General features: G+C 36.7%; 1 protein-coding gene across 1 annotated transcript in view; it reads right to left on the bottom strand.

The window, feature by feature from the left end:
* The window catches only part of fstl5 (follistatin-like 5), a gene marked incomplete at its 5' end in the record, with an annotated part of 239,573 nt that extends 218,501 nt beyond the window's left edge, over window positions 1-21,072 (bottom strand). Inside the window, 2 exons of the mRNA XM_081383493.1 lie at window positions 20,451-20,704; window positions 20,974-21,072. Coding sequence (XP_081239619.1) covers window positions 20,451-20,704; window positions 20,974-21,072 — 353 coding nt within the window. The remainder of the gene's footprint in view (window positions 1-20,450; window positions 20,705-20,973) is intronic.
* Window positions 21,073-21,958: the final 886 nt, after the last annotated feature.

Genomic DNA, 21,958 nt, shown 5'->3' with positions numbered 1-21,958 from the left:
GGTCCATGGATGTCAAAGGTTCTTCATAGAACAATAGAATCCAATAACTAAGTTTATGGTAACAATGCAATAGATCTGGACACATTAAGGAAGCATTGCATCATTTCAAATTGCCAAGCAATCTACCCTGCATTTTCTTTAATTGATTTGAATGACAGAACGAGCCTGTTCAGGTTTTAAATGGCCGTCACTTAAACTGGTCTCTGCACAGATTCATCATTTGCTGATCATCTTTGAAATCATGTTTTAATAAGACTGATGCTCAATTTTGCTGAAAATTTGGCTTCGGTCTTTTCAAATAGTCCACTCATTATATGCTGAACATCGTAGATGGACCATTTCAGACTTTAGATTTCTAAATACAGAAGCTTGGCTTTTATGTGAAGCTACAGCAGGAAAAAAGTGACTGAGAACAAGGGAATAGCCATTGGTTTCATAAAGCAATTAAAGTGGATTGTTATTCCATCTCAGTGGGGCTTTTAGCGAATGATTTCCAAGGATTAAGGCTGCAGACATTTTTCCAGCTTCTCTTGGATCACTGATTGATATATGGAAGAGAGGCAGGCCTTCACAATTAGATTTTGCTGTTTTGGTTGAATGGCGTGCAATATCCGTATTTTGTGGGAGTTTGAATTTTCAATTTATACCGCATCTCTTCAGGTGTGTCATTAAGTCTTTAGAGGCTAATGTGTCAGTAATGAAGATTTATTGCCTCTTCTTGAACCTAGGATTACTTATTGTAGAAGCAAAATAAAAACCATTGATCACACATTAATCTGATTTGCAATAAATCCAAATGAAACCTATTGCAATTAGTTATAATTATTAAATCATTATTTTGTCTAAATATGCACTGTGTACCAATAATCTTGTTATTTTTGTGTTTTGTTCTTTGAAAAGTTTTTGGAAGAATTTACACCAGTGACTTTTAGCATTTTTCTAATTTAATATTACAATTTCAATTAAACATTGGTATTATCAGCATAACAATATGAGTAAAAAGTTTAACTGAAAATAAAAATATATAATGACAAACATACATGAACTTTAAAAAGTTTGTGCAAAACCTGGAAATCATGTTCTACCAGAAAGACTCGGGAGAATTATTTCAACAAATAGTACATTTATTGACAGCTCAGCAAGCTGATAATATACAAAGTCATTTGGCGTAGGCCCCGTCCGTAGTGCATAATCCGAGGGTATCGGATCTGCAATTCCTGCCTGAAGATGAAGGCAGGGGTGCAGCCGACCCCCCGGGGAGGTATGGACAGGACCATCCTGGTGGTGGTGGGGAGGATGGGGGTAATTGTCGCTTCAGTATCTGCGAACTCAAACATGTGTAAGTACCGCTTTTATACAGTGAGCATAAGAATATGATTAGATAGAAGTGAAGGCAATAGGTGACGTAGTAATTGAGTCTTCCCGGCAGAACTTATGCTAAAGCTTTCATTTCTCCAGCATGATTTGATCATTCAAAAACATCTTGTGCTGGAAGCAACTGACTGTCTATACAAAGGAGTTCACATGATTAAGTGTCAGAAATTTAATTACTGATCTAGGAATAGTCGTAAATATTTTTATGCAATAACATTTTGTCAAAATCCTCAAACACTACATTTTAAAGTCCAAATTTTGGTGGCCTTGTTGTCAGCGGGTTGCTACTTATTTTTTTCTTATGTTTGTAAAACAACACCTGAATGTGAATATTTTACACTCATATTTCTTTAGCAAACGTCTCTTTTCCCCCAGTGTGCCAGAGAAACAGAAGTGGGAAGAAAATCACAATAACAGAGACCAAACTGCACATTATCCTTGTATGCGTTTAATCCAGCATCTGAGTTTCAACTTGGCTGCCATAATAATGTTTACACTCAACATCTGTGAGTCAACACATAAAAACAGCGAAAACATTCACAAAATATGCTCAGATGCACATACTCAGAGTTTTAGCTCTACAAAGTGAACTATGAACTAAAGTGATTCGTTTTATTCACGAGTCATTTGTTTCTGTGAGACATTAAAGACCTACAAAATGTCCATATTTTGTGGGTAATATGATTAAAGCTTGAAGTTTCATTTACTGGGAGGATTCAGTGAGTCCAGTGAAGCTTAACATGTAATGGAGATGCAGCAGTAAATATGTAATGAGTCATTGAAATAAAGTTAGTGGTCTTTTAAGCAGACAGGCCCTCAAGACCTTGCAGACACTTTAAAGGTGAACCAAGTTTAATTAAGATTTAATTGAAGACTGAAGTAATATCTCCTAAAAGATCAATGACAGCCTAAAGAATTCTGCTTATCACATGCTCATTAGGGGTTGTAGACAAAGACAAGGTGCATTAATTAATGTTATGGTCTAAGATCAAGATCTATATCTGCTGGATTTTTTTTAAGCACCATATGAGATATTTAAATGCAGGAGTAGAATGAATATGAAGAAATGCACATTATTGACTAAAAGTGTAGACTTCTTGTGACTGATTAAATAGATTGCTACATAAAACCTGGTCCTTATTGCAGCTTATTCTTGGCAAGATCCTTCATTTAGACAGGAAAGACTCTGATTGATGTAATGTGACCTACTACAGTTTTTGTAATTTCTGAAATTGATTATTTTACAATTTTAGTTTGAGTAGTAATTTGAGAGCCATCTTTCAAAGATTTGGCGCTGCTAACTTTGCAAACATTCAAATCTGGTGAATAGTTCTTCCTAGTCATTGGTTTAGTTCTAAACAATTACTTCCTTAACACGACTTCCAGACTCCTGGAAATTGCGTAATTCCAGCCTGATAAGAGTTGGCCAGATTAGCTATGTTTCCATCCACCTTTTTTATGTGCATTTTGGGATATCACAAAAAACTCCCAAGATGTACATAAAAAAAACTTGTGTGCTCAACTGAGTTGGAATTATCCGATAAGAAAACATGCTCATAAACTACGATGGAAACACGTTCACCCAAAAAATTCCTCAATGCGCATCAAAAAAGACTTGTGACTTTGCGATAGGAAGGCATAACTGGACAAACCAGCAGACCGATCTCGTTGCACAGCATCTGAAATGCTGTTTTGGTCATTCTGAAATACCTCAAATGAGTCAAAGTGGTTCGGTATAATTACCTCCCAGAACTGTCTTACTCGACTGCGTTCCTAAACAGCAGGCATCCGCCTCAGAAAGCAAGATTGCATTTATTGTGTTTCATCTGCATGCTCTGAGGAGTAGTATATTTTATATTAAAATTATTATGATCACACTTTAGATTAGGGTACAACTCTCTCTATTAACTAACAAATAACAATGACTTTTGCCTCAAACTTCTAATTGCGGCTTATTTTTAAAGTAGTTGTTAAGTTTAGGAATTGGATGGGATTAAGGGAGCAAGAATATGCAGGATAAGGCATTAATATGTGCTTCATAAGTACTAAAACAGACAATATCATAGTAATACGCAACTTGTTAAAGGGGTGGTATAATGGCCTTTTCACAAGATGTAAAATAAGTCTCTGATGTCCCCAGAGTGTGTGTGTGAAGTTTCAGCTCAAAATACCCCACAGATATTTTTTTTATAGCATGTTAAAATTGTCACTTTTTGAGGGTGAGCAAAAACGCACCGTTTTGTGTCTGTTCCTTTAAATGCAAATGAGCTGCTGCTCCCGGCACAGGGGGCGGAGCTTCAAGTGCTTGCACTCACACAGACATGCACTGAAAATTGAAAAACCTTTTAGCCTTTTATGTTCAAACCGGAGTCAGTCAATGATGGAGAGACTCAAGAAGAAGTGACAACATGTAGAAGCAACAGGACATTTCTGAATGTTTAGTTGATGAATTTCTGTAGCTTTAGCTTATGTGTAGTTATCTTCAAGTCATTGATTAGCATATTTTGTCATGATAATGTATAAATCGTGTTCCGGGGGTAGGGTTTATGTAAATTTTTGGGTTGGTAATGTCACTAACCCGGGAGGAAGCTCGTGTAGTCTCTACCAGACGTTTGTTGTAGTCCTTAAAAAGCGATTTCTGTAAAAGCAAATATCTCCCTTTGCTTTGAACTTTGAGCGTCGTAAGTTTGCAGATGTTGTTTATGATCAAACAGCAACATTACACTCTAACTAAAGTTAGAAAAGTGAAATCATAATCAACCACCCCTTTAATAGTGAGGATTGGACCCTAAACTAAATTGTTACCATAATTATATACAGTGGTTTCTCCTACTTAATTAACTTCCATTTTTCTTAGTGATATTTATTGCCAGTTAATCAGGAAGTGATGATTTTGTTTCTTTTCAACTCAATGGGTGTCAAAAAGTTAAATTCGCAACTGTGTATGAAAACATTTCCATATTGCACATGAAAGTGGCAGGCAATTTAGTTTAAGTTAATACCATGCAATGGTATCAAAAATTCACAATATTTATGTTTCATCACTTGTTCTGCACTAATGCTGCCTATAATGCCAACTCGTCTTGCATTTTCTTTCATGAGCTTTAACGTGCTCTGACATTTCAGATCCGCTCAGTTTCCACTGACATTCAGCAAGACGCATTGTAATTTTTCAAAGGTCTTGAGCAGGAGAAAATAACAACAACAACAAAAAATCCATAATTAAGCAAAAGCACTCTTCCTGAATTTGTGAGTTTCTCTGTTGTTCATCTGTTGTCGTGTGGAAAAAATAGATTTTTTTGGGAGAAAAAGATGACATTTGAGGAGCGCGTTACAGCCCAAATCTTCCTTCTCATGTCTGCTTTCTCATAGAAGGAGAGTAGGGGCCCTGTCAACATATCACTGCAAATATGACGAAGCTGAATGCGACTTCTCCATTAGGAGTTGGTGCTCTCATGTTATGATTTATTCCTTGTCTTTGTGTATTCCCTCACTTCTTTTCTTGTTGTTAGCCTATCTTATTGAATAATAATAGCTTCCTATGAAGCTGTATTCAGAATTCTGACTTGTGAAAGAAAACAAGCCTGTGGTAAAGCTTGAATCTTTTTGTATGGACTTCACAAAGACATGTTAAGCTATATTTTCAAAAAAGAACCAACCTGCTTTGTGCAATGCTTTCCCTTGAATAATTCAGTTTGATGCAATAAGCCAAATATGACATTTTGATTTTGGGGCAAAACTGTCTTTATGTCCAGTAGCCATTCTAAAAGCCTGTTCACACCAAGAACGATAATTAAAAGGTAACTATAACAATAAATATACAAGTGTCCAGACCAACGCACAATATTGTTCTGTTTATTCTTCTGCGGTTCTGTCGTCTGCTGCTTTAAATGCTCGAGCTCTTTAAAGCAAGATGGATTCTGATTGGCTGTCTTTTTTTTTTTGTAACGTTCATCTTCTAAAAAAAAAATGTTCTGAAAGATATTCCGACAATATGCTGTTATTGTTATAGTTGTGGTTGTGGACTCTGCTTTTCTTTTATATTTAGAAAGATTTTTACAATTTAACGTTATCATCATTTGTGTGATCAGGACTTTATGCAGCCTCCTAAAAAACTGAAAATTGATTCCAATAGAGGTTGTTGTTAGCATGTTGCTAAGCTAACAACCTATAGTAACACTAGTTTTTTATGATTGTCATTATTCCCCATGCATACTTTCATTAAAAATGCAGGCTCACAGCATTGTTTGTTATTATTCAAATAACACACTGTGCCAATGAATTATTCATTCTTGCTATTGTTCTAACTCTCTCTCTCGCTCTCTGTCAATAAGAAAAACACTCTGTGGATTGGCGATTTAATTATATACTGTCACTTACATGAGTGAGGCCATAAAATAGTAATAATTTATCAAATTGACATCTGACAGTATCAGAAAACACTAACTCCTCATATAATCTCAGTGCTTATGAGGTCACAAACAGGCCTGTTTCTGAAGGTTTCTAGTGCACTATGATTTTATGGAGGTTAACACGCCAAACTGATGGAGTTTAAGACTCTCTGGCTGTAAAAAGTCAACAGAGGTTGTCAATACTGGCTATCACTGCTCAAACTGTACCGCTCTGCCAGTATATGAGCACTCCATGTGTACATCTGATGGGGGGTGGCAGACCATGAGAGCATGAAATACATGCAGTTTTGTTTTGCAAAGTTTCCCCGAGAGCTTTGGGAGGAAGGGTTGAGGTCTTGCATGAAAATCAAATAGAAAGAGGAACATTGCAAGGCACCTTATGCTTTCTTTAGCTAACAGTGCAATAAATATATTTTCTGCATCCTTTTTATGCAGTCTTTTGAGACATGCTAAATCTGTTTATTTAAATTCTGGCCCTGGTCTGTGGCTTTAGAGACCATTTTTTGTTTCTCCTCAGGGGTTAGAGTAGCTCTTATTTTCTTATTTTTAAGGCTTGATTGCCGTAAAGTGTTGCTCGTTTATCCATAGATGTGCGATGTCAATTTGTGTGTGTGTTTTTTAATCAGGCTCAGCTCCTGTTGTGCGTGAGCCTTGCTAGCTTTAGGGAGCCCTTGGAAAAATGGACTAGTAATGCTCTACATATTCTTTAGCATCAGTTTAGTAATTTTCTGAATCTGCACTTCAATTAAAGGGAGATTTTCACAGGTTCCCTGGTGATTGCGAAAATAGGAAAGTGCTTTTGCACTGCAGATGCTTATATTAGTTATTTGTTGAGTGATATTGTGTCTACAGAATAATGCCATATACAACTCTTTTTTCGCAGGTTTTAATCTAGTATATTTGCAATAAATTTAGAGTGGTTGTACAAGGACAACTGAAATTGCTTTTTGTATGAAAAGTGAAAGTTAAACACTTTAAATGTGTGTAATCAATAATTAGTTTAAAAAAGCCCAAAAAAGATATATATATATATATATTTTTTTTTTAATGGGCACAAAATAAACTTAGAAATTAGAAACTACACTTACACAAATAAACATGGATGGTGTGTAACATCATTGTTTCTTGCAGAGTGTGTGGAAAGAAGCATAGATATGCACTGCAGGCTGTTTAAGATTTGCACAGCAGTTTATAAATCTCAATCAAGAGAGTTATTCCGTAATTAATCCAATTACACTAAGCTAGCATGCTAATATGTGCATGTCACTTGGGTCCAGGCTGACAAATGCCATGATTACTCTCCATGGAGGTCTGTAGCCCGGGACAGAGAGACTAGAGAGAGCTATCCTTTAGCATTCCCATTTATCTCAATGGCAGTTGGTGCTAAAGGTACATAAAAATGCACCACATTTGCTCCTAGCTTGTGACACTGAGATCTAAATGATGTAATGTGGGAATATTTCAAGTAAAGCCAGGGTACATGAAAGGGACAAGAATAAAAGGAAGAGATGGAAAGGTTTTTAAAACAAACTGTTTTTTAGGTAGTTTTTCCATTATTTATTTTCTGTTTACACAATATAAAATTTCAATCTAAATTTTAGTCATGAATTGCAACACATTCTCACCCCAAGACGTCACTTTTTCGTCACTTTCAACCATGCTTCAATATCCGACGCACAAAGCACCCTTTAGCGTCCATATGTGACGCTTCGGTTATGGGTAGGTTTAGGCGTCATGTAACTGACGCTTTCGAAAGTTCATCAATATCCGACGCACAAAGCACCCTTAGCGTCAATATGAGACGCTTCAGTTATGGGTAGGTTTAGGTATGTGGTAGGGTTATGCGTCTCATATGGACGCTAAAGGGTGCTTTGAGCGTCAGATATTGAAGCATGGTTGAAAGCGTCAGTATATGACGAATTGGGGATGAGAACGGGCTGACAGATGTTTTTGAGTCAAGATGCAGCTTCAATGTATGACATTAACCAGCAGGTCCCAGGCTAACTGGGTCATGTTAACCAAATTTTGGCCCCTGTTACTCTCAAAGAAATCAGCATTTGCACAGCTTAAATTATTATTGCCATATCTCATCTTAACTGGGTCACAGTAAGGAGTTTGTTTTTCCAAACCGGTCCATTGTGCACTGCGCACAATATCCAGCTTGATTAGTCTCCATCAAGTCAGATAGACACAGATGCAATCTGTTTCCTGTTAGGAATCATAGAGCAGTAGGTCAATCAAATGACCAGAAATAATATTGCAAGAGCACATAAAGACAGTCTTGCTTATACCATCTCTCCACCGAGTTTGATTTAGCTCCTCTTGCAGTAGAAGCATCACTAGTCTGTAATGGGAAAGAGTGTGAACTAAATCAAAACTGCACTCATGCACTTCAGTTTTAATTCCACACTGCTTCTGTAAGAGATGATCGAGCCCTGAGGGGAGAGTCTACTCATCTGCTACACATGCTCTAAATGAGGGGGCAAAACCTCCACTCACTGTACTGTCATTAATCACAAACGTTGTATCAGGATTAAAAGTCTTGACAGCTTCCGCCATGTCATATATTTCTCCATTTTTAATAGATCATCACTTTTGCAAGATCCGCATGTGTAACTGTTTGTCTCACACTTTTATGTAAGAAATACATTTGGGAATTTGACAGCTTGGCCATTTTATTAGGTCATATTCATTGAGAGACTATATGGAATATTACGACAACTCTCTGAATAGTTTTAGAATGTCATTGAATATGGCAATGTTAATGTGTTTGACCTTGGCATACTAGGGCTACAGTATGTTCAGACTCCATCCGATTTTTCTGCATATCCGATTAAAATCCGATCAGATTTAGCAAGCGTGAACATCCCCAAAAAAAATTCAAGTCTGGTTTGAGCTACATTCATATATGATTTGAAATCCTACTCAAATTGCATTTCTGGATATCCGTTTGAGTCAGATGTTGTGTGGTTTGTGACTTTCTCACGCCACATAAACATCAGACATTGTAAATTGGAACCATGCTGTAAGTCACAGAAACAAGGCTGTGTTGTTGCTAAGTGCCGGACGAGCAGAAAATGACAATATAACGGAGACATGCTTTGAAACCGGCGGAGACGACAACATGGAATAAAGCCCCGCATACCAGCCATTTCTGCCGCTCATAAGACGCAGTAGTCCAGCACAGCAGCTACACATTTTTGTCATGTTGTAAATAAGACAACATCTGTATTGCAAAACTCTCCATGTTGCGGTTGTTTTTGGCGTATACCCACCAACGCAACCTCATTGCCATAGAAACCAATGCAGATATTCTGGAAAACGAAAGAGTGGCATGGGACACACAAATCAGATCTGAACAGTTGCGATTAACAATGTGGACGTCAAAAATTTTAGATCAGATTCCTATCTGATACACAAATAATTTGCTTTGGACTGACAGTGTGAATGTAGCCTAGATCTGCTACGCTGCTGCTGCAGAGCAAGCATGGACTTGCTACTGCTAATAGATACACAGACACGCTGCTGTGAGCATGTAAGATATGCTGCTGCTGCATAAATAGACATACAAAGATCCTGTAGCAGATCTAGGCTACGTTTACACGTAGGTGGCTATTTTCATAAACGGACATTTCACCCCTCTTCGTTTTCAAAAATAACATCGTGCACACGAACCTGTGTATATGCTGTCAAGAGCATGTCAAACCTGTAGGTGGCAGTGTAACGAGAAGCTCAAGCCCACCTTAGCCAATCAGAATCCCGAAAATAGTCACATTCTGTGACGTCGCTACCTAAAACTCCGGTTTTATCTGTTTACATGCAAACGTGCAAACGAAGATTTTCAAAATCTCTACTCTGGCCGGAGTTTTTAGAAAGAATCGGTTTCATTGGCGAATCCTCCGTTTGCATGTAAACGAAGGGCGCAAACGAAGGGAAATGTCTCCGTTTTTCAAAATAACCATGTACGTGTAAACGGGGCCCTAGGCAGGTGGAGCTGGGGGAGGTGGAGGGCTGCAGATTGCATGAAGGACCTATCAGCCTGCACCCTCTAGAGTTTCATGAATGAACTAGATATTTTAACAACTGATTTGTCATATCCCTGGACTTTTTACAATAAAATATTGACAGCAAAAGGCTGTTTAAAATGGCGAAACACGTATATGAAAATTGACACATTAAAAAATGTATACATTAACGTAATTTCTAATCTAAAATCTTGATGTTGATTTAAAGTCCACTTTGTGTGTTAACTATATCTCTATTTCCCTCTCTCTTCCTTTTGTTCTTGTCCCTTTAACGTCCCCTTGCTTTACTTGAGATATACTGTCTTCCAATATTAATGAACTGGTTTGCTCTAAGGATATTCCAAAGCCTATTTAAATACACAGAAGAGTAATTTAATGGTCAGGGAGGATATTATTAAAAGAATCAGAACCGTACTAATCTACTGTCACACTTCCTTTTTTGCTAACACTCAGTAATATTAGGCTAGTTAATAATTTATCAGTCTCTACTTATTAGATGCTGTTTCAATCCCATCACAAAAGCCCAACAAAGCAATGTCACAGACATTTATCATCTCTGAAGGTTTTTGTTCATTATATAGAACATAATATTGTCCAAAGAAGTTTATTTCCTTGAGAGAGCTGTCACTTAGCACTTCCATTGGTCTCAATGGGCAAAGAGCCCTCCAAAAAATGTGGTGTTTAGAGAATAAGGCATATATACTGTGTGTTTGTGTATATATATATATATAATATATATATATATATATATATATATATATAATACATATATTAGATGAAACTTCCTTTCCAGCTCTTGTCTAATGTTATAGTGTGTGGTCTTATATCAGTATGTATTAGATGAAGAGATGTCTTGTTGCCTTCATTTAACGGTCGATGAAACAACAGACCAGGAAAGTCATGGCCAAAGTCTCTAATGTTCTCAGATCTAGTGGTCCATGTGATTCAAATCATCTAGTTAATAGTTGTTTCCTGACAACATATAAAGTTAATCTACAAAAACAGAAAATATTAACAATGATTTCAGTCTAAATGTTCCAGGCCATTTGTGTCCAGTTCTGGGAATCTCACAGTGCACCAGAATCAATTCAGAGAGAACAGTGAAGTTCACAGAGGTAATCTCTGTTAACTGATGTGTTTTTTGCAGCATGTTTTCTTCTAGTCTGTTGCTTACGCATTGTACTTGACAGTATGCATTCATTATCTGCTGTTATGAATCTTTCACAATAACACAATTGTAGAGCAGATGTGTCTCTGCAATTTGACAATGATGAATTGGTGAATGTGTTTTTAAGATGAAACCTGAAGATAGAAACGCTATATAATAACTAAGAATTGTTCATTTTTAAAATACAATTCTTATACTGAATAGGTGCAAAAACAACACAGATGCAAATAACACTAGAGCTGCACGTCCCTGGATAAATTGAGAATCCCTGTTCTGTTTGTTGTTGTTTAAAATAGAGATCAGATCACGATTATCCCATGACTCTGAATTGACGACTAAACAAAAACACATGCAATTTACTAAGTGTTCGGAGCAAATGTTAATTACTGCAGTCCATTTAAAAATATTTCACTTGAATTGATTTTTATTTATTTTTTTAATCAGTTAGAATGAATGATTCAATGACTCAATCATAGCCTTCACTTGACTATGCTTTTGAATGAATCTCTTGAATGAATGATTCTATGACAAATACATATTTAACAATCAATTGTCTCCACCTACTGGTGTAATTCTGTAATTGATCAAATTTTTATTTACAGCATCAAGTTACTTTTAAAAGTTGATTTACTCGGTGTTTATATCAGAACTTAGATTTTATCCAAGTACTTCTATGATCATTTTAATACAGAAAATATGATTCTGTGTGGTTGAAAATACTGTTTGTAACTGTTTCATACCTATACATGACAACTGCTCTCTCTGGGTCAGTGGCAGCTAGGGTTGCCAATTGTCCCGTATTAGCTGGGACGTCCCTTATAGTGGGCCTAATTTATTTGTCCTGTACGTGACCTCCCTTGTCCCGTTTATTGACTGCTACGCTGATAACTGATATAACAGCAACACGACACTTGAGAATGATCACGACACGACACTGGCCATCATCCAATCACAGCCCACCCTCATGCGCATCAGACCATACGAATAACAAAATCTAAATTGAGAATGAATCATTCTTTTGGAACAATTCATTGTTTGATTTGCGAACAGAATCCTCTGCTCTCGGGTCTCTCCCGGTTCGATCCGGACTCGCGCTAACGCAAATCCACTGTCCACTTTCACTGTCCGGGTTTTGATTTCGGCAAATCAGTTTAGGCGAATTCAAACAACGTGATTATTGTTCACGAGTCCAACAACATCCATCCAGCCACACAAGAAAACATGAAATCTTCCTGAGGGAATAATATGCTGATGTGATTTGCAGCTCAATAAACATTTCTGATTATTATTATTAATGTTAAAAAAAAAAGTCAGGATTCTTTGATGAATAGACATTATAATGTCTTTACTGTCACTTTTGATTATTTTAATGAATCCTTGCTGAATAAAAGTAGGCTACTTTCTTTAATTTATTTCAAATGTAGTGTATAATGTTACAAAAGCTTTCTATTTCAGATATGTTATTATTTTAAACTATGGTCGTTTTAGAATTAAATTGTACATAAATAGGTTAAGCAAAAGCAATGTGTTTATGTCTGAGAACCTTTTAAACGCGTACGAACCTGAAATGACATATACTGTATGATACAGTAGCCTAAAAATATTTTGAGTGTCCCTTATTTTCCTGTAAAGAACCACAATTGTCCCGTATTTTTCTTTTCTGAACTTTGGCAACCCTAGCGGCAGCACGAACACAGATTTGAAAGTTCACTGTGATCGTACTTATCAAATGTCTCATTGACATGGCCGAATAGTTGTCATTTAGGAATAAGATCGCAAGGGTATCTGAATCAAAGATCGCGATCTTTTAACGATTAATCACAGCTCTAATATACACAGATGCGAGTGTTTGCAAAGATATCAGCAGTAAATGTAAATCATTAGACTTTGATGGTCTCTCACAATTTTACCAGTAAAGTTTAACAAAAGTTAAAACAACATTAACTTTTTTAAAAAAAAATGTATGCCTTCATACAACATGAACAATAATTATAAAGCATTGTTGGCTTTCTCAGGCTGTTTAAAAAAAATCTCTTGAGCATGACCTTTGGTTGACAGCACTTTAAATATCCTTTTTGAAAAGGCCACACAAACAAACAGAGCTGACACAAAGGCCACATACACACACTGCAGCTAAATATGGCCGTCACTTCTCTTTTGAGTGCTTGAGCCGATCTGTACACAGATTGGTTACATAATTTTCCCCTGAAATATTTAGGTATAGCAACCAAATTGTAATTAAATTCATGTACCGTTTATACAGTACAACCCGAACTGAACCAGTTAATGCAGTGTCATCTCTCTTTTGGAAACTGACAGCATGTTCGAGCTTGTTGGCATATAATATGCCACAAAAGAATCCCTAAATCTGTGTCTATTTTTTTTTAACCCAATCATTAAAACAACATGATTCACAGAAATGTGTGAATCATAAAAACACTTATTTGTTGAACGCTGACAAATGTCATATACAGTACATCTGTATATTAACAGATTGACTTGCTATATGACATTTATTTGTAAAAAAAAAAAAAAAAAAAAAAAAATGGCAGTGGGGTTAGCATGAAAGGAGTCAGTAAACAAAGTTATCAAACGTCCTTTGGAAACATTCATTCATCTTACCCATGTCCTGAACTGTTTTCCATGTTCGCTACATTTGCTGGGTGGGTTGAACTTTTCATTATGACTGTTCTTATTGTACAATTGATGTTTTTAGTGGCATCTATGCTGTGAGTCTGTGCTCTCAGAAGGTTCTCGGTTAGCATTTATTGTCTTTGTTAGGTTACACATTTTTATTACAGAGCCATATGTCATGAGTGTAATGAATGAGTTTAGAACACTGCTATAATAAGCCATGCTATATGGCCATATTAGTCCCTCTAGACAATTTGTTTTGCAGTTGGTTTACTGTGCAGTTAGTTTGGAATGGGCTTTGCATGACGGTCGTGGACCATAATTTAGGAGTTAATAGTGTTATGCTTTACTATATTTGCATTTTTGCAATGAGTTTGCAGTCATGCTGGTAAATGATTTTGATCACTGCACTCTTCAGTGTCTGTAATATAATTAAATTGACATCATGGAGGTTAATTATGAGGCATTTATTAGCATGTTAAAAAGTGATATAGCATGTATAAATGTAAGGAGTTTTGTATAAATGTTTAGTATTCCAAATGAAATATATATTTGTATGTGAAGTCAAACTCAAAGATAGTGTTTTGTAATATTTGGCATATCATTTAGTTATCCATTTCTGTGTTTGTTTGGTTTGCATTTGAACAGAACATTGCTGATCTCTCTGTATATGCTTCCCCTAAGCTCTGTTTTTAGGAAGAATAGTATTGAATACCACGGTTATGCAGACGATCTCCAGTTTTATCTTCCTGTAAGCTTAGATAAAACCTGTTATAAAATCCAGCAAATATTGTTGTACTTAGGAGCATTTTCAGATAACAAATTCACCCATCTATTTAGACTAACAAGCATTAGCCAACATTGTCCACAAAACAAGCCTCTTTGTATACTGAGAAAACCTGCACATGCTCAGTGATGTGCGATACGATGTTAATCTTAATTCAAATGCATGTTAGACCAACAATATTTACCTCAATTATGTCCCATCTAGCCTGAATGAATGAACACTTTTATACTTGGCATCAATTTTTTTTTAAAGCTTCATCTGTGCGAGTACCAGGCATGCACTGCGGCATGAATAAATTATATAATGTTAGAGTATAAGAAATTGTTTACTGATTGCAGTTTTTAATTCATGCTGTCATTCCTTTCTCATTGTGTGATGATGTTCACAGATCATCTTCATTTGTAATACTATTTTACTTATTTGTATCATTGTTGTTCTTTTTATAGTGCAAAGTTTAACAATTTACTTTTCTGAGGTCCTTTTGTTGAAATCTGAGAAGTCAAAAGGCTTTTCATCTTTGACGTTTCATGGTTTTGGAGAACCTCTCAACATGCACTGTGAACCAATTTAAAATGCAAGCTGACTGCCCTATGGCAACCGCTGTCTAAATAAACTGCAACAATATTGTGAAAGGATTTTATGGTTTAAACTATCTTTGAGTGTTGCAGTGAAACTCTTGCTCTGCTGAACACTGAAATTCAACAGTACATCACAGTTCAGTTAGAACATCCATATGAAATCGAATGAGGTGCTTCAGAAGAGCAGGACTGCTTGTGAGATGGCTGAGGGTTATACAAACATCACAGAGAAGAGGATAAAAGAGAAAACGAAACTAAGCACTTTTCCTTAGATAGGGTGAGATAACATGTTGATGGCAATAGCACCCATTCGTCTTCTCACGTGTGTGTTTTGAGAATTTAGTTGTGTGATTTTGATTTACGTTTCTGTGAGAGTAATTGTGTTTCAGAGCATGAGGCCTCGTGCCAGTTGATCTGTTTGTGTTTGCCAAGCTGAAAACCTGACTCACTCTGGGCTCTCCGTAATTGAGTCAACACAAGTCCGTGATAACACTAGCCTCAGTCCTACCCTGATACATTAAATGTTTATGAGCTTTTAAAGTGTGTAAGGCGCTTAGGGCTGCCAAGATCCTCTTCTAGAACCATCACCATGGGCTCCCTCAAAGGCTTCCTAGCCTCTGTTCCTTGTCCACGGTGGCCACACTGATACCACAGACACATGTACATTCACTTGCAATGTATTTCTACTGTATTAAGCTGTGTTCCTCAAACACCATGTCCCATTAGTTACAAAAAGAAGAGAGGCTGGTGAATTGACTGGCTGTACCATTAAATTGAGGAGCAGCTTGAATTAGAAGTTGTCTTCTCAGACAAACTGTGCCGTTATATCCCAGCGGTATTGTGACTTCCCAGAGCACTTAACGTCATCATGCAAGCTTTATAGATCCCACGACTCAGGCATGAAGCTCTTGTACTCTGTGTGACTGCAGATTGTTTGATTTTTCTCTCTTTTCAGTAAATTCTCTGACAAGACCAATGCATGTTGTAGGAACAGACAACCAAATGTTACTTGTAAACAGCGACATTCTTTTTCAGATTGGTTTTAAAGATAAAATATAAAATAAGAATGTATTAAAATGTGAGTTATTTCAGACTCTTTAGGTGGAAACACTGGAATTCTGTGGAATGGATTTTAATATGGTAAAATATTGTTAAATGTAATACTGCAGTCATATTGTTAAATGATTAAATTTGCTAAAATATTTCATAAATTAACATGTAAGGGCCGGATGATGTGTTGTAGAACTATGTACAGCTCCTAATTATGTTTAGCTTTCTGCATGGCCTGTTTATTATTAAAATACTTTATTATAACTTGGAAGTCAATAATGACAGATGCTGCCACGACAACTCCCTATTTCCATTCTGCTTCAGATCTCAATACTTGTTTGATTAAGCTTTGTCAGATATTGCTTTTATACCATAGTTTTACAAATTATTAATATGGAATCACCTACATTTTATACAGCATATTGCTATACTTGTCTATTTTTGTAGACGAAAAAACTTTCAAGTGAAGCCAACCACAGCGAAATAACTAGTTCTTGTTTCCGAGCAACACACAGTAGTGGTGTTTTGTTCTTGAGCGTATAGCTTGTTTACATATGACGTCACGCCACTGCGTTGCCATGGCGCAAAATGCAGATGGAGGGCAGGAAGTGATGTGCTACATTGATTTAGGAAGCACTATAACGAACTCAAAATGCCTATGTTTTGCGTCTTTTATGGTCGCTCAAATCAATCAAACCGAGAAACCACAAGGAGTTTTTATCGTGTACCGGAAGTTGTTGGTTATAAGGGGGAAATGCAAGAAGTTGACCGAAAAACGGCTTGCAAACCTAAGTCTGCGGTTGGGAGGAGCCGAATCAGAAAATCCCCATGTGTGCAGTGATCACTTCGTCAAAGTCACTTCGTATTCACTTCGTTAATACAACTTATGTGGCTATGTTTGTATAACGTACCAGTTTCCGAACTTATTTCTGTTTCTTTCTTCTAGTAATTGTTTCTTCTTTTCTTTGAGTTTGTAAGTTACCCCTGTAACTGAAGACAAATGTAACGTGTAACAACATTGGCTATCGAATCATTCGTCGTTGGTTTGAATTAACAAATTCAAATACTCTGTGTTGCTAAAAACATTTCTTCCTGAATACAAAAGCTGGTGCACTTTGAACTCGTGAGTGCAAATCAGGCTTTGGCTCCATAAAGATTGGAACCAATTGACTTTTACGACACTAATGTCACCTCAGAGACATTCCAAACCCCCCCTTTCCCCTCTCTGGACCACAGAGAGATAACGAAACTTGAAACCTTCTACACACACACACACACACACACACACACACACACAAAACTCCTCCTATAGAAATATAGTTTTAATGTATGTAACTCAGATTTGGGTTTGATCTTCCTGTACGCATGTTTTATTAATTCGTTTGACCATATAATTATGATTTTCTAGAGGTGTGGTTTTGAAATGTATTCTTTAATCAATAGTGTTTTAGTTAGAGAGGGTTCACTAACATTCTCTGGCAATCCCTTCCCCCCTGTGTGGAACTGTGTTTTATTACCTAACGGAATGTTAGCCAGAAGAGCAGAATTAGGTGTTCATCCTAGATATTTTATATGTATAACCATTGAAGAAATATGTAAGCCTGAATGTAATTTCTCTTTTTCATGATTGTTCTTCTCTGTGATGGGTTTTTGTATTCTTGTAAACCGTAAAGGAATAATGTTTCAGATGTGCACCCTTTTTCAATCATAGATATGCCATGTGGATCTTTCTAAAGTCCAATCTTCAATGCCCACTTATCAATGTACACCACATGTTGGGTTCATTTTATTCCTAGTTTGTTAGTTTAACTTTTAAGCTTATTTTTACAGAATAATAATCTATCTCGACGTGTACCTTCGAAACATATCTAATTCGGTATCCACGTAAAGCTCTCCTTGTACTGGAACCAAATGTATGCATCAGGATCTGGTAAAATGTATGATACTATTTTTACCCTCGTTAGATTATAACTGATCACATAATAACGCTGCCATAAAACATGCAAATTAAACTGGGAACTAAGACAAAGACATTTTTCCCGCTTCAGACCTTTGGACGTTCATTGGTTGTTCGCGCGAACAGAGGCGTCAACCCATATTGTCCATAAAAGACCGACTCAGAAAACCCTTCTCTCTCTCATGCCTACGCTCTCTCCTTCCTCCTCCAAAACCCAAGTCCGGACCGGCTTCGGCCTGCTTCTCTTTTCTTTTTATTTATTTCTTTTATGTTTTTCTATAGTCTAGTTTCGTTTTCCTCTTCGCCTCTGTTCATTCACGAGCTGAATGAACTTAGCCTGAATCATTCCCGGCAACTTTTTGAAGCTCCCGCGCTCGCACGCGCGCCGGAAGACAGCACGCGCACGCCTCCCCTCAGACGACTCGCGCTGCTTTTAAAGACACGCAGAACCCTGCGGTCCTACACACCTCATACACAGAGAACCATATGCCATGCAAGTATCGATTATTGAATTGAACTTATGATGTGATTTCTTTGTTGTCTCTTACGGGTTACTGGTCTGTGATTTTTGCCATAGCCAACTGCGATCTCTGATCACAGATTTTTGCTTTCACTTCCGATCTCGTCTCCCATCCTTCTCTCTCTCTCATCCTTTTCTGTCATTCTATCTTTTTCTAATTCTGATCATTTTATTCTCTCTCACTGTTATTCGTTATCTTGTATTGTTTAACTGTATTTTATGTACATAGACATATAATCCGTGTGTATTGTGTAGTTTGATATATTCCTTAGTTCGATGTATTGGTCCAATTATTAAATTCCATATGCCCTTGACTGACTCTGATTTAATTGCCCATGTTACTTAGTCCCTGAAATGTTCGATCTTAGCTATATGCTTTACCTTGGCTACGATTTAAGTAACCTAATTTTAGTCTACAAACACCGAGAGTGTCTTTTCAAGGCCTGGAAAAGATACTCTTTCTCGTGTTTGTAAGAAGGATAATTTTCCTTGAGAGTTAATTTAATCTTACGTACAATCTGTTCGCTGGACAAACAGATTGTTTGATAACTAAATTAATTCCATTAAAGTTATCCCATAACTTCGAGCTGAAATAAGAACAATTGATGTATTAATGACGAACCATAACCCGTTATGGTAATCGTTCATATATCAATCTAGTTCAGCTGCGATAAATTAATGTAACTGTAACATACAAAATATTAATCATATTCATGATTAATTATTAAAATTCCCTATAGATCATTTGAGCTAATATTAATATTAATGTACGACCCATTGTTTTTACAAACGTTACAGGCAAATCTTTCAGTTTTGTACTATATTGTCAGTTTTTTAAGCAGAAGTTGAACTTTATAAAGGTGTCAAAGTGAATTCCTCAATTCAGGGATCAGATATTCTGTACGGTTTCCAGTGTTTTTCTGTGTTAATGCCCTCTACCCTTCCACCATCTGTTTGATGTTTCTATCCTACAGAGGGTCTCTGCTCCTGGATTCCAAAACGTTAGGTCATCTTTTTAAAAGTATACAGCATGTCTACAAAGACTGGACAGACGCTGTATGTCAAACATTCTGTAACAATTTTTTATTTTTTTTAATTGGCTATTCTGAGCTGTAAATCCCAGATGATCAAAAGCTTGTAAGAGTATCAACGGACCCAGTCTACATTTAAAGAAAGTAGCTTATGCGTATTAATGTGCTGAAAATGAGGACGCTTGCTGAACATTGCATCACATTGTGTAGCTGGACACATTTAAACTCTCTCAGGGAGAATTAATACAGAGTATTCACGGAATGTAGGGAAATTAACATGAGAATTATATCTGTATTTTCTTGGGATGGCACGTAGGCTTTAATAGCCATAAGTTGGAAGCAAAATGGAAACTATTAATATTCTCTTGATATCCTGTTTACTTGGAATAATAAACACAGCACACAAGAGGCTTACAAATGTAATTTTTTAAAAGAAATTAGATTTTTCATAAAAATTGTATTTTAAGATATTAAATACATGACCCAATGCATAGCACATTTAGTGAATATAATATTATTTAATTTATATAAATATATCTCCTTCCTTGCAACATCTACTTGATATTGTATATTTAACATATTTTGTGTTGTATTTTTATATGAAGTTTCTCATTCATTGTCATCTTTGCTTATTAGGTAATATGAGACACTATTTTTATACTTTTATATTTTTGTAATACTGTAATGCAAAATTGCGTTGCTTTTTACATTATCAAACACAGCAGAACAATTTGCATTCTAATTTCAAGCACATTTACAGGCCCTTTTCTCAAAACGCATTCTGAGAAAAGTGTTCTTAACTGCCATACAACTGTCAAAAAAAATCATGTGGAACTGTCTTAAATCACTTGAGGTTTTAACCAGTTTCCTCTGCACAGATCACCTCCAGACCCCAAGACCTGCATGCATCTGACCCTCCACCATTGAGATTGCTGAAGCTAATGAGCTCTGACTCAGTTTGTGACTCACAAATGTAGAAGATTAGGGGGTAGGCCGCTGTGTTCATGTCGATGCCTTTGTCCTTCTCTTCCCCTCTGCTTGTGTCTGTTCTCTGGAGCTTAATGACCAGCCATGCAGCACACAGGTAGATTTGAGAGTTGAGGAGGTTAGACAGAGGAGAGTGGTTAGAGAGGAAGGCCAGAGGGCACACTGACTCTCCAGTGGATATCTATTAATATTCAGTTAACTTTTCTATTTCGAGTTCTTCTCCCTTTTTACTGTAGGGTGTAGGAGAAGGTAGGAGTGGACAGGGGTTAGTAGCCTCCAATGCCTCCTTTTCCAATCACTGAAATTCATTTTTCCTACTCGTTTTTTTATTGAAAATGTGACATTGAATATTCTGAGTAGATGATTGATATATATATATATATATATATATATATATATATATATATATTAGTGTTGTCAAAAGACCTGGTACCAAGTTTTCTTAAGTACCGGTGGTACCGAGGACCCGTTCAAATCCGGTTCCTTGATGTGCATGCATGCACTGAGCGCGTGCAGTTGTGCATCCTCTTTATTAAAGCGCTGAGACATGGCGACCGGTGTGGTGAATAATCCGGTCACTTTGGTGTGATGAGTCCGGGTTTAGGACCCAACCAATCCGATTGGTTCAAAGCACGTTTTATGGGTAATCGCTTTAGTGCCTGGTTACAAATCATACAAAATCATTTTATTATAGAAGACGTTTGTACTACGTTATAACGAGTCATTAATGTATTTAATGTATTTTAAACTATACGTTTCATATACTAGTATTTAACCGAAGCTATAGATTGTGAAATTAAGCATTTCTCGTTGTTAGTGTGTTTTTTTGTTAGCTTAGATCATCGGATAACGTTAACTGTATGCTATGCTATTATCTAAGCTAACTAAAAAACACTAACAAAGAGAATTGTTTAATTGTTTAGAACTTAAGTTCATTCGCATTCAGAGATCGACTATTTTTGAAACGGTGCGAACTGCGCTCTCCATGATGACGAGGAAGTATCAGCAGAGAATTTATTGATTTCTAGCCTTTTGGTACCGAAATTGGTACCGAGAACCGTGGATTTTCACTGGTATTGGTACCGAATACTGAAATTTTGGTACCGTGACAACACAGCCTGCCTTGTTCTATAGTTCGAAACTCTTGTTCACAATGTGACGATCCAAGGGGCTGTGGTACTTTATTTTGTACAGCAGGTGTCTCTGGGTAACACTTTTTGTGTCTTCAGGTTAATTGCTGTGTTGCAGTGTTGCAGGTGTGGTGAATTGGTTGTGACTAACCATGCTGCTTATAAGATGCTGGCTTTCTCACCCTCAGGAGGTTGAAAAGATTGAGGCTTGGTCTTTGCTGGTCTCGCTACTTGGTGGATATGCTGACTTTCTCACACTCTCCAGTCCTAGGCTTGATGTTGTTGTTTTTGTATTTTTAGATTTT

Source organism: Scardinius erythrophthalmus (assembly GCF_964197995.2).
Source record: "Scardinius erythrophthalmus genome assembly, chromosome: 13".
NCBI lineage: Eukaryota > Metazoa > Chordata > Actinopteri > Cypriniformes > Leuciscidae > Scardinius > Scardinius erythrophthalmus.
This window is presented reverse-complemented; position numbering and strand designations above follow the sequence as displayed.